The 13,385-nt window shown below is 36.3% G+C and overlaps 1 protein-coding gene across 1 annotated transcript in view; it reads right to left on the reverse strand.

The window, feature by feature from the left end:
* Positions 1–3,461: 3,461 nt before the first annotated feature.
* Positions 3,462–13,385, reverse strand: part of LOC104082369 (uncharacterized oxidoreductase ZK1290.5-like) — a 29,725-nt gene continuing 19,801 nt past the window's right edge. The window contains exons 4-7 of the mRNA XM_009585480.1: positions 11,681–11,772; positions 6,317–6,499; positions 5,724–5,783; positions 3,462–3,557 (exon numbers count right to left, since the gene is read on the reverse strand). Of these exons, the coding sequence (XP_009583775.1) occupies positions 3,462–3,557; positions 5,724–5,783; positions 6,317–6,499; positions 11,681–11,772 (431 nt within the window). The remainder of the gene's footprint in view (positions 3,558–5,723; positions 5,784–6,316; positions 6,500–11,680; positions 11,773–13,385) is intronic.

A 13,385-nucleotide genomic window follows, 5' to 3' on the forward strand; every position in this document is an offset into this window, starting at 1 on the left:
TATTGGCAAGATGATGGGTTACACTGATAAAATGGATGCATTGCTATATCTTAAAAATGGTCATTGTAGAAATGTGAAAAAGTTTTCTCTCTAGAGAAAGCTTGTCTTACAGAAATAGGACGAGAGGATAAATTTCAGCCCTGAGGAAGAATATGCATATAATTCCAATAATCCACTTGAGGGATGAATTCTGAGTTTTAAAAAAAAAAAAATCCTAAAAAATGAGCATCTCCAGGCTAACTGACCAAAGAAGAAATAAAAAATGGAGTTAAACTTCCTGATTTTGTATATTCAGCACTTTTATATCCTTTTGGCCTTCTAAGATCTGCTTCTATTACAGAACATCACTTCTCACTGCTACCCCTACATCTCACTACTGTTCACTTTCCAATTCCTTATTAGTTGTCTTATTTCTTTATACCATGACCAAAGTTGTCAGTACTTTAGAGATGTTCATTTAGATGAGGTGATGTGGACTTATTCTTCAGCAGCCTTTGCTTAAAAAGAAAACTACCATTAAAAAAAAACCAAACAAAACTATCTGTAATGTCAATTTATTTGCAGAGAGGAGCATAAAATATTAATCCACTGAGTCTGTCTTTCCCTCTGCAACCTGATCAAAAGTAAAAGAGGATTTGCTCAATGATTCTAAATTAACTAACATAGTATAAAACTTGCGAATGCCATATTCAAAGGAAGAGGCTCTAGTGATATATCCCAAGCACACAGGAGATAACAGGGTTCAAGTCTTTTGGGGCAATTACAGCTTCTAGCAGAAAACAATGGCTATTAGTGATGGCACAATGTGCAAAACTGCACACCACACCTGGGAGAAAGATAGCATGAGTCAGCTGAGTCCTGGCACTTAAAAAGGTTATATTGCCTCAAATGACACTTGACTTTGTACATAGTTAAAATTAAAATCTTCCATAGTTCTAAAGCCACTACCTGGTAGCAAAGGAATTGCTAGGAAAGATTAAAAAAAAAAAAAAAACCCAAACCAAAAAACAACAAACACCAGAAAAAAGTCCTGAACCAACAACAATTAAGTCTGAAGGTAGTTAGGAAAGTAAGTTTCAGATTAAAACTGTAACTTGCCACTGTATCTGCTCCTTAAGAAGAATGCTTTTTTAGTAATACTGTTTTTATCTGATTATTCCTTTCATTACTCATTGTACTGCTTAGATACCATGATCTAGATCACAGAAAATGGTGGCTTGACTTCCTAGCAAAAGCAGATGCAGACACAAAAACCATTGTAAAATCTCTTTGACAGAGGGAACAATGCAATACATGAATTAATTAGGAAGCCATACTCACTGTAGCCTAAAGTCATCTATGTGGGGGATTAGCAAGAAAATCTGGTTTAGTTCTGTTTAGCTCAGAACAGGGAGGTAATCAGTCAGAAATAAGTGCAGAAAAAACAGAGCTGTTCTGACTAACATGGGACTTTTAGCCACGTAACAAGTCCTAACTGATATTTTTCCGGTAATACTGAAGCTAGAATTTGCTAGCATACATAAAGATTTGGTTCACATTGTATGCATCATTTGTGTTGGAAATAGTACGTTGGTGTGATGTCTGTTTCTTTAGAGGGAACTAGAGGTAAAATTCCAACTTCTCTTCTGAGAAAGTCTTCACTGTCAAAAATTGAGTGAATACTAGGCACATGATTCACTTCTAGTCCTCGTTTTATGAATTCAGATACACTGTGAAGCAAGGAGTCCCTCAACAGCACAGTAACAGGTTTTTTTCATATTGCTAAGGTATTATTTTATAAAGTGACTTTTCAAAAGCAGGATTAGCTGATGACCACTGGTAGAAAGGTTTATTTCTGGGCAATCTTTCCAATTTTCACTTAGTCACTGCCATCATTTTCTGCAAAAGCTAAAAAAAGCCTAAAAATTACCTTAATTTTATAAATAAGCCTTACTTTTTGGAACTATTGAACCCCTCATCACAACAGTTAAGCCAGGCACATAGCTCTTCTGAGACACCTAACATGGCATTCCCAGATACTGAAGCACCCCAAACTGCAGGCCACACTTGAAACTCTAGAAAATAACCTTACTGTGGAGGTGGTGTATCTTTCTTAGAACACTACATTGTACAGGTATTAGTGAGCACAGCATTTCATACAATATCTTGTATTTTAAAATAGTAAATAACATATTAATGATTCCAGAGGCAAATCTAGACAAATTTTCGTGGAAATGTTTACCAGGGAAAACCAGCCAATTATTCTGAGGAGCTGTTATCAAAAAGGTAAGTTTGTCTGTATTTAGCCAAGCTGTATAGAAGCTCTGCTTTGAGGACAAATAATGCAGGCTAGAATATATGATTGCTGTAAGTCAATTCTTGATAAAAAACTAAGGAGCTTTGTTTCACGATATGACTAAAGCAGAACAGCACTGGGAAAACTGCCTCAGGAAGTCCACACACAATATAAATCATAGTCAGATTTTCCATACCTTTCTAGACACAGGAACTCCTAAAATATCAAACCAATGTGACTAGAAGTTGAATACTCAGCCGATAAAAGAATCTGCAGACATATTTCTCAAAACAGATCTGTAAACTACATATATCTATATCTACATCTATCTCTCTATATACATACATATTTTATAAGAAAATCTGAGGAACAGTATAGTATCTTAATGAGATTTCCTGGACAAATCCAAAATGAAAGCTAAACTAATTCTCACTAAAAGCAACACAAAACTCACCAGAATTTCCAGTAAGAGAAAAAGATCAGTAATAACAAAGATGCCTCTCAACTCTTAGCCATGCAGATAGTTTATTTGTACATGGACTTCTCTGGAAAGATTTCTACTTTGTTATATCTACAGGCTAGTAAATAATATGCATAGAACTCTCTGGGTCAATGCCATTATTACGCAATAATATGTATAAAACTTTTTTTGGTGATGCTCAGATATTGCTTATTACAGTAAGATTATATTTTTGATGGAGATTTGCAGTATATTGTACAGTATAAATACTGTAATAATAATGGTATTAACATATTTTTTTACTCAGCTTTTTCTTCTTCATACATTGTATCCCTCTAACAAAGTACTTGAAAAATTATTTCGTACTTAACACCTGTCTTGTACACTAGTATGTAACATTTTTTCTTATATTTTTAAAGAAGGGATATCTCGTCATGCTCTTTGATTAAATGGCCTGATGCAAAGTCAATGGCATAAACAGGAGGCTTTGCATGGGCTTCGATGAACTACAGATCAGGATTTGAGACGGAAATGCAAGATCTCTGTACAAAAGTGCTACCCTCAAAAATATCTTTTGTCTGTTATCAATGTTATGGATTTCAGATCAGTTATCATTAATAGCAGACATTAATCTTACGATTATATTCTTATTGTAACCTTCCCTGAATTTAAATTATATGGTGTGACTCACTGATCACTGACAAAGGAAAAAGCTCAAACCTTCATTCACACAATAAGGCTTGGGTCCCAGGAAACATGTCTCCCATCATGCATTCCATTCAGAATTTCAACATCATCTTCTGCTATTGTAAAATCAAACACCTATGGGAATGCATATTTAGTTAACATCATGAACATAGAAAGAATCAGGAGTGTTTCTGTTACACAAACTGACCAAGATTCATTTAAATGTAAAGCAGAATTTTTCTATGTTTTTTCTTCTGGAAATTCTTCTTATATTTTGTCATAGACAAATATTCCATTAAGCTGACAGGGTCCACTGCATCCTTTGCTCCTTTTGTGACTCATTTTTATTTGTAGACTCTGTTAAGATGGTTTTGTAGCACTCTGGCCCCTGGCCATAATGGTAGTATCAAAACTGTTTTTGACAGCACTCTATGTGGTCACTGCCAGAGGTATATGTATACCCTGACTGCAATCCCTCTGGAAACCTGAGCTCAGTATTTCACTTGTATCCCAATGTTCAGTTTAGAACTTTAGCCAAAGAGAATTATTAGAAGGTATCAGGACATTCACAAAGCTAGGAAACCAAAGGCTTTATCTATCTTTTCTATGTGTACTTAGCCAAAACACTCATGGATCAGCTAATACAGAAACAGATACAGTGCTATAGTGCCTCAGTACTAACTCAAACTTGAAAGCAACCACCTGTCTTCATGCAGAGCCACCGACTTCTTCTGTGGTGAGACCTACAACATGAACTGTCGGTGTCAGTGTTTTCTTAGCAGGTGTCTTATTCAGTCATTATCACTTCAGAACTGAAGTTGCTTTAAGTTGGTCTGTTGTCTTTGTCAGAGCTCCTCAATAAAAAGATCCTGTGGAGCCTGAACTGCTGCCAAATGAGCTCCTCCCATCCTGCATTATCGAGCAATCACTGTCTGCTGGAATAACCCTTGCAGTCAAACCTCAGTGCACAAGCTTTTTAAACCTAAACCAGGGATCAGTCACAGAACCAGAAAAACTATATATTATATTACATACTAAGGGCTTAATGAGGTGCATACTTTCACCAACTTGACTAGAGGTGGCAGAGACTCAGGCCAACACACTGGCATGGGGGAAAGAAAAAAAGGGGAGATGTGCTAAACAACATCCGATAACTGTGCCAGTTCTCCCCTCCTCCTCTCCATCTTAAGTGTTTTAAGTTTTGCTACAATGCATTCCCTCAGTTGTGTGAAATGAATTGGTGGGGCCATAGAGTAAAGTCTGTAAAACCCACAATTAATCTGGATTTAAAATATCGTTGGGGAAAACAAAATAAAATAAAAACAATAAGGAAGGATTTTTAACCTGGTTTTGTTTTCTGATCTGGTTCACAATACAGTACCACAAACAGCTGTGCTTGTACCACAGAAGGCAGTGTGCATATCAGAATAAATAGTCAAGGCAGGAGCTATATAAACAGGCATAGCCACAAGGAGAAATCCTCATTACATGTGTGTTGATTTACACACACGCACAGAGAGTGATTTAACTACCAGACAGAAGTTTTCGATCTTCTTGCAAAGTTTCTTCCTGATTTGCCAAACATTTCATACCCCTATGATATTTTTGGAAGTAACAATAAGGTGGTTGTAGTTTCCCCTCCCCTCCCTCAAAGAAAGCACACTTTCAGATTAGAGAAATGGAGAGAAAAATGAAGTAATGAATTAAAAACATTTGGTATGAAAAGGAAATTAAAAAAGGGTGGAAGAATCATGCTGCCAATCCTCCTTCATTCCCCACTTTTCTTTGTCCATCCCCTTCATGCTGGGACCTTCTCTGCAAGTCGAGTAGAAGGAAGAAGGTAGGGGAAGAGTCAGCTCTGGCAGGACCGTGATTTCCTTAGAAGGTATCTGGGATATCCCCAAGAGAGTTCTACAGCTTTCATACAGTGTTATGCATAGCATACAAACTCCTTCCATTTGATCTACGTGCCTATCACAAAGAGGACCTAACCATAACCAGATTAGGATGTTCTAGAACAGCCAAGTAATAAATAAAAATACTAATAATAAAAATCAAGTATGAAAGGTCTTTCTATGCATATCTTTTTTATACACAGTTATCTAGATCTCCAGTTGATTTCTGACATTTGTGAACTATGGTTTTCTACTATACTGTAGTAATTTTATGGTACTATAATTTGCCAGTTTTAACTGAATTGTCCCAATATAAAACTGGTATAGGAAAACGGGCAGGCAAACCAAAGTATTAAAAACAGTAATGTGAACGTTAGTCAGACTTGAGTGCATAACCAAATCTTACCTTGCAGTTTTCCTGTATCCTTTCTGTTTTTGTGGACTTTGGAATAGTGACAATCCCATTCTGAAAAACATAATGCTTCTGATCATTAAAATTTACATAGTTTCAAAGAAAATAATCTCTCTTCAAAACATTTCAAGACATTACTCGTGTTCTGAGGTTTTAATCTAATTTTTCACAGGACACTGACATTTCTATATGTTATTTTTAATTGTAGTTATATACACTGCATTAAATTCCAACACAGATTATGTGGTTCAACTTAATACACTACTATTTCACTGCTTAGCATTTTGTGTTGAGTGAGAGAAATGGAATGATGCCCCGTACTGCTTGAAACATTTAGTTTGAAAACATCTCTTTTATTGGTGGTTCTTTTTATTCTCTACAATCAGATTATTTGCATATTTAAAATACTGTCATGCTTTCTGTACTACATTCCAAATTTCCAGTACAGCACAGTTAGTTCAAGCAATATCAACATACTGAAGGCAAAAATACTTTCTGTATAAATTCTAGTTGGATGCACAAAACCTGAACTATTTGCATTTTTTTCCTGAGAGAGGAGACACGTTTTTATTACCACCTTCCATTACCTGTATACTCCAGCGTATGCAAATCTGTGCTGGAGTTCTGCCATATTTCTTTGCCAGCTGAATGATACTAGGATGAGTGAGTGCTTCACCTTTGGCTAACGGAGAGTAGCCTTCAAAAACAATATCTCTGCTCCTACAGTAATCGACCAGCTCCTGAGGTCTTTGGAAAGGGTGGTATTCAACCTTAGATAAATAGAGAGAAACTTTTAGTAAAAACCTTGAGAGTACATTTAGTAGAAAACATCATTGATAAATGAAAATATTTTTTCCCTTTTGTTTTAAAAGTACAACATGAGTGAAATCACTGCTTCTGGGACACAGATGTAAGTTATCAGCTTTAGAAGACATGTGAAGGATATTAATCCACAAGCATTTTGCCATTAATTGGCACAATAGTTTACTACATATTTTATGCTTCCCCCAGAAGTAAGATGCATGGAGCAGTTGTCTGCCCTACCTGCAGTTGGACTTGCACTTTTGTTCTGCTCCATGTTTGAGAAATATATGCAAATGCATAGTGGAAGTCAGTATCAGGTCATTTTTACTGGTGATTTGAGACTACCTTCTCTTCCCCAAATCCACTTCCTCTCCTGTTTCTTTACTAATGATCTTTGAGTTGCACAGGCAAGGAGAGGGGCTGGGCAGGGACTGGGTTTGCAAGAGACCAACCAGAACAATTTGCTTAGGATGAGGGCCTGACCTCGGAAGCAAAGCCTGTTGGCATAGACTGTACATGGAAAATCCTGTATTCTGTGTGTGATGTAACCAACAGCTTATGCAGGGAAGCAATCACGCTGTGGAATGAAGTGTGAAGGAGACCCTTTGTAGGAAGGAAGATCACAAATTGCCAAGAACCAGTGAAAAGAGGAAAAGTAACAAGCTACAAAGACATAGTTGTTGGAAGCAAAAGGAAACAGAAGTTATTGGAAAGTAAGGATTCTCAGAAGAGCCATGTATTCTGGCATGTATCAAAAGCCAAAAGAGAACCCCTGTAATATTCCTTACTATGTTATTTAAATAAGTATTTCAGAGTTTATACATTGTAAGAAGCATGCCTTCCTCAGCATTCAGATGAAAATGGGTAGTGTTTTCTTTTATAAAATACATAATCATGTGATGTATTTTTGTGACTGGCCATCACCATTGTTCCAGTGATCTAACGCTTGCGCATTTTGAAGAAAAATACTCTTCTGAGCAATTACCTCAACACATGGAATCTGGAAAATTTCTTCTGCCCCAAAGAGGACAAATGAACATTTCCTGTTTCTCATCTTTAGTACATGTTGTCTTTTCAGACAACAATAGTTGGGAACAATAGGCTGGCAGTCATTCAATATGCTCTAAGAAAAAACTGCCCCTCGAAGGCTGGGCTGAGTCAGCCTAAAGCTGCTATGATCTAAATTACTAGGTGGACTCGGGAACAAGGTTCAAGCAGCAGACACATCCATGTCTTCAACCTTTGATGTTTCTTGACCTTTGAGTAGCCTTTTTATTTCATGTTTGTATGTGTAAGACCAGTGTTTAGGTCATACAGTTATTCACTTGTTTGCACCTGAGCTGACTAGAAAATATTCTCATTGTTTTTATGCAAAACTATGAGGGGAAAAAAGAAAGAGCAAGCACTCGATTACTACAGTATTAATAGGCAATTTTAGTAGACGTTCTTTACACTAAGTGTAATACATAACATAGTCTAGAAAATATTAAATAAAGAATGATGTATTTAGGATCAAATGCTGAAAAAACTGCAGTACCCCTAGGGCATCAGGTGACTTATTCAGCATTTATTACTAATATAACTGCAAGCAGAATTTACCTGCTGGTCTAATAAGATTTCTAGGCAGCACAGTTCCAGGTTACTCCAGAAATATTTAAAGCAAGAACAGCATGCTGAGATGTCACCTGTCTGTTTCACAAGCAGAATACACAGCACCAGCTACTTCCCACCTGGGAAGATTATTCTTTGTGCCTTTCACGGAATCAAGAGACTCCCAAATTTTGTGAAATGAATTTTGGCACGTGCAGTTGTGTGTTGGTAGCAGCAAGTATTTTTCTTCTTAAATATATTGCTAAAATAATCAAATGCATAAAATAAAATAAGCACTTTTGAATTTATTTTTCTTGTGAAAACTTTCTGGAAGGTTCTAGCAGCATCTAAATGCAAGGCACTAGCATCCTGAGCTAGAAGAGGCATAGGGTGAGTGGCCAGCATGTGCTTCCCCTCAAAATAATAATTCCTACTTCCTGGCTTGCTCCACCCTTGCTATTTTAGTCACCAAACTTTTCTCAGGCGAGGGCTGTCCATCATATGGTGGTAGAGGAAGATCTTGATCTTTTCTGGCACTCTATCCCGAGTGATTTGTGTGTAAAAACTGGCATTTGTTTAATAGAACAGTTTGCAGTTCACGTTACAGAATTCTTCACAGCTGCTACTTGGTCAGCCAAGGGGAACTCTTAAGTAAGCGCTGTTTTTTATGACAGTCATAGTGCAATGGGGAAAAGTTGAGCCTAATAACAGCCTGACATGGACCTATAAAGTCATACCTCAGATGATGGTATACAAAAGCCTTACTCTTTCCATCCTGCTATGGGTTCTTTTCACCTGCTAAAGTTTCCCTGCATCTGGACTCCAGTCAGTCTCTCAATGGGAAAGCACAGTCTTACAATTATTTCTCTTTATAAAACTGAAATATAAGCCCAGAAATGTTTTCTCTATAGAGGAACAGTTCAGGTGAGTTTATGTACAAAGGGGTTGTTTCCTAATGCCTCAAAATACTAAAATACATTCTACCTTGTACAAATTTACGTAACAGAGCTCAATATTAATGGCAATATTAACAACATTATTAAATCTGTCTGAGGTCATTACACAGTAATTTGCATTTCTATAAAAGTAGAAAAAATATGGATGAGCATTCCTACATAGAATTCGGAGAGGAACAGTTTATATTTTATTTCAGTGTATCACTTTATTAAATGAAACATATACATTAATTAAATTCTTATAAAATTTAATTTTTTTCCCTAATGAGTGACAGGCGTAAGAGTCTTCAAAGAGACTTCAAAGACTTCCTTAAGTGTAAATCCAAACTTACTACTGCCAAGTCAATTACACACTCTGGAATACAAACCTGTAACTTCTAGGTTGTAGGTTTCATTCTACATGATACTAGAATAAAATATTTATAATCATTTTACACGGTGTTTAACAGTATTTTTAATAGCAGACTGCAATTTTAAAAGGTGCTTACTTACTACTAAATACATTAACACTACTATATTCTTGAAAAGACAGGCCTTTCCTACTTCTTTAAAAGCCATGATGATATTGTTTTTTCCAGGAACCAAGAATAAAGGCAATACTTACAACTTGGTTTGTAAAATAGAAGCATTGCTTACTACCTGGTTTGCAAAGGCTATAAAAGTCTAAAAAAGAACCTCCTTTCTCCCACCTTCCTACTTCCTCCTCTTCACAGAAAAAAAACCTTTCAATTTTACCATCATAAGAACTGTTGGAATTGTAAGAACACCCTAAATTCTTCATGCAAATTTAACACAGCTAAGAAGGAAGTGATTTTCCTTCACTTGTTTCTTAAATATTTAGACTTTGTATACAATTATTATTTGCAAATGTTTTGTATTAGAAATAAGTTCATTGAAAGAGTACGCTATTTTATGCATAAATATAGCAAAGATCTTTTGTATTATAAGTGAAATAAGAATTCAGTACAGTACTTCCATTCCCAATTTAAATGTAGGAATTCATTAGTTATTTGATAATGCTTAAGTAATCTCACATCAGACTCAGCAACTCTCCAATGCTAAGCAAGAAACAGAATAAATACTCTTTTGAGGATAACCTGAACTGCGGTTTACAAGATTCCTGTAACTCTAAAAAGTGTAAATTGATGCTATAACAAAACTATTCAAAGCGGAGCAGTTTGCAGTGGCATGGGTATTTCATTGTTGGTTTTTTGTTTTCAATTTGGAAAAATGCTGTGCATCACCTTAAAGACATTACTATCAGAGTACAGCAAGGGCACCCTCCCACCCCCCAGTATCACTATCGTCTCAAATTTTTTTCAGCCACAGAAAAGAAATGCTGTCAAATAGTATGAAGAAACAACTTTTCTCCATTAACACTACTGACACAGTAAGATTGGTAACATTTTGACATTGTGGGTAAGAGGAAATTTCAAAACAAATCCAAGATTACATTTTTTTTCACTGCAGTGATTTAGTAGGACACTGAAAGGCTATTCTCATTTAACAGACAGTAACAACTTTGAAGATGTCTATTTCTGAAACGGAGACACAACTGAACCTTGGCAAACTCACCGATTCTTAGAGAGTCATCAACCTGCCCACCTTAAGACATATTTTAATGGCTTGTTTTGAATAATTGAATTTAAATATTTTATGTGGTTTTACTTTAATTTAACATTACTCATAATTGTCCTTTAGTAACCTTTAGTCTAGTGGTCAGCAAAAATCAGAGATGTTAGGTTCTGACAGTCACATTCTCAGCAACCTTTTTGTGGCTGTTTATGACATTAAACCATAAACAGCTGCCAGAAATCCTCACCACCTGTGCAAAGGGGAAAAGCATGTGCCTGCACTTCATCCATTCCAGTTCCCAGTTCTGTGCTAGCATAAGCACACTGTCACTGGCAGGAGGTGGTAGGAATGGGAGCATGAACTTCCAGCACAGCTGTGGGCAGAAAACTGCAACAAGGGAATAGTTGTCAGTGTCCTGGAAGTCTGCTGGTATGTAGGTGGCCATTTTTTTATCTGCCTAGGGCAGCAAAAAAATTTTGCCAGGGCTCTTGCAGCACCTTCCTAAATAAGAAGTTCATTGAATTTAATGTGATCTTGAAATATGAATATGAAATAAGGAGGGAGCAATGGAAACACCACCCTTGCATGGATATGTAATCATCTAAGGCTTTTCAGTGTTGCTATAATTCAGGAATTATATATAGTATTTGAACACAGGCTCTCCAAAACCTTGTTCACTCTGGAGATGCTAAATGTTGAGTGCTCCTTGAATTTTATTTCTAAACTGTTTTATCATCAAAAACTGGCACATGGACCATTTGTTTATGCCTTAAAACCAGCCACAAACAAGTAGCCTGGGAAAAACTGGGGAAAAGAAAGGAGGAAGGAATTCCCCCTCTCCCTCACTTCAGGCCATCTTCCTGAATGGTTTTCAATATATATATAGAAATGAAAGAGAAGAAATTGTATGATGAAGGCTAGTTTGGGTGTAGTCTTTCAGGCACAGGGGTGGGGAGGAGATTATTAACCAAAAAAACCAAAGCAAAAGCCTAAACCCAGATACTTTAAATATATTTATCCACTCACCTGATTAACATGAGGAGTAATCATACAGTCTTCCTTTAGTTGTTCAAGATGACTGATAAGAAAGTTGCTTACACCAATTGATCTACACAAACCTAATGAGAAACAGAACAAGAAAAAGTTTTGGGAAAATCCTAACTATTTAGGAGGATGATTTGAAAAATACCACTTTCAGGAGACAAAATGATTGTACACATCACTTCTGTATAGCAAAATACTGCAAAGAAACACAGAAAAACAGCACCAAAATCTAGTTTGACAGTATTATCTGAAAACATGGTTCCGTCACAGTCACACTAGGAAATCTAAACACATTGGAAACTCCCCAGTGTATAAAAACTCCAAGCTAAATTCTGGGAAAGGCTAACCTAGTATAAGCAAAGAACAATTGGACTCCACCAGAATGAAAAGAAGGAAATGGTGTTCTGAGCAGCTTGCCAAAACTAAAGAAAAGTGGAACATTTGCTGAAGACTAATAAGGTGTGAGCAATACAGCACAAGGACATGAAGCCCAAACGAACTATGTAGCACTGCTTATATTTCTATTAGATCATTACGAGATGTTATGTAAAACTCAGTATAAAAACTTCAATTAAGTGAGCAGCATCTAACAAGAACCAAGAAGCTTAAAAACGTAGCTAGATTTCTCAGCTCCTGTTGACATGTAAATAAAGTTAAATGGCACATAGGTGATATGAAGGGTATTTTTTTAAATAAGCCTTAAGTGAGTATGCATGTATATAAATTAAGTGCTGACAGTCCTGAAGTCAGATGTCTTCCTTCAAGCCTCAGATATGATAAAGCACAACTCCCAATATTAGCCTGCCCACCACACCTCAACCCTGACTCATCTTTGATAGTTTGGTCCTTATTCTGTGCTAAACACAGTTAATAGGGAAACCAACTGTGGTCAGGCTAGTAGCGGTCTCCTTAGGCTGTGGATTCTGTGGACTATGAATCAGACTCTTTTCTTCAGTATGTGAACTTTGTCTTGATTGACTTGATCTGCATTTTAATCTGTAATTCTGCAGATGGAAAGTCTGTCTCATGCTGTCTGAACACAGAAGTCTAATCGCTGTTGTTAATCCAGTATTTGTGCTCACCAACTCTATATAATGTATATGCATGTGCTTATCTATATACATGCATACAAATATCTATACCAAAAAGGAAAGGAATTAAACCAAAAGATATACTGTTATTTTTTCAGAAAAAAAAAAAGTCATTGGGCAATTTCAGCCATTTGATGTCAAAGGAATGATTTCTGGACTGAAATTGCCCTCATTCCACAGTTAGAATCGCCACTTTCTTGAGGTCAGCAGGGAACTATGTGGAGCTGCCTTGATTTGAAGCTGGAATACAGATACATAAAAAGCACTTATTAATGCAACCGAGAGACGTGAATACATTAAAAGGAAGAATTTCACTTGAAGCAAAAGCTAACAAAAATGTTGGAGACAAATGTACTAACCAAGTACTTATTCCTAAAATACATATGTATTAAAAAAAAACCCCTCACAAGTAGACTATAAACTGGCATATAAAAATACGAGCTATAAGATTACAAAGTATCTTGAATTTGCAGGTTAGATTTACCTGGACAAAACAAAGTAATTAAATTTTTCTAGTCTTCTATGAAATTCTGTAAGTGAAGTTACAGTTTATTGCTAATTATTATAAACAGATTGTTAAAGCCCTGGGGGGGGGG

The sequence above is a fragment of the Fulmarus glacialis genome, unplaced genomic scaffold (assembly GCF_000690835.1).
Source record: "Fulmarus glacialis isolate BGI_N327 unplaced genomic scaffold, ASM69083v1 scaffold12759, whole genome shotgun sequence".
NCBI lineage: Eukaryota > Metazoa > Chordata > Aves > Procellariiformes > Procellariidae > Fulmarus > Fulmarus glacialis.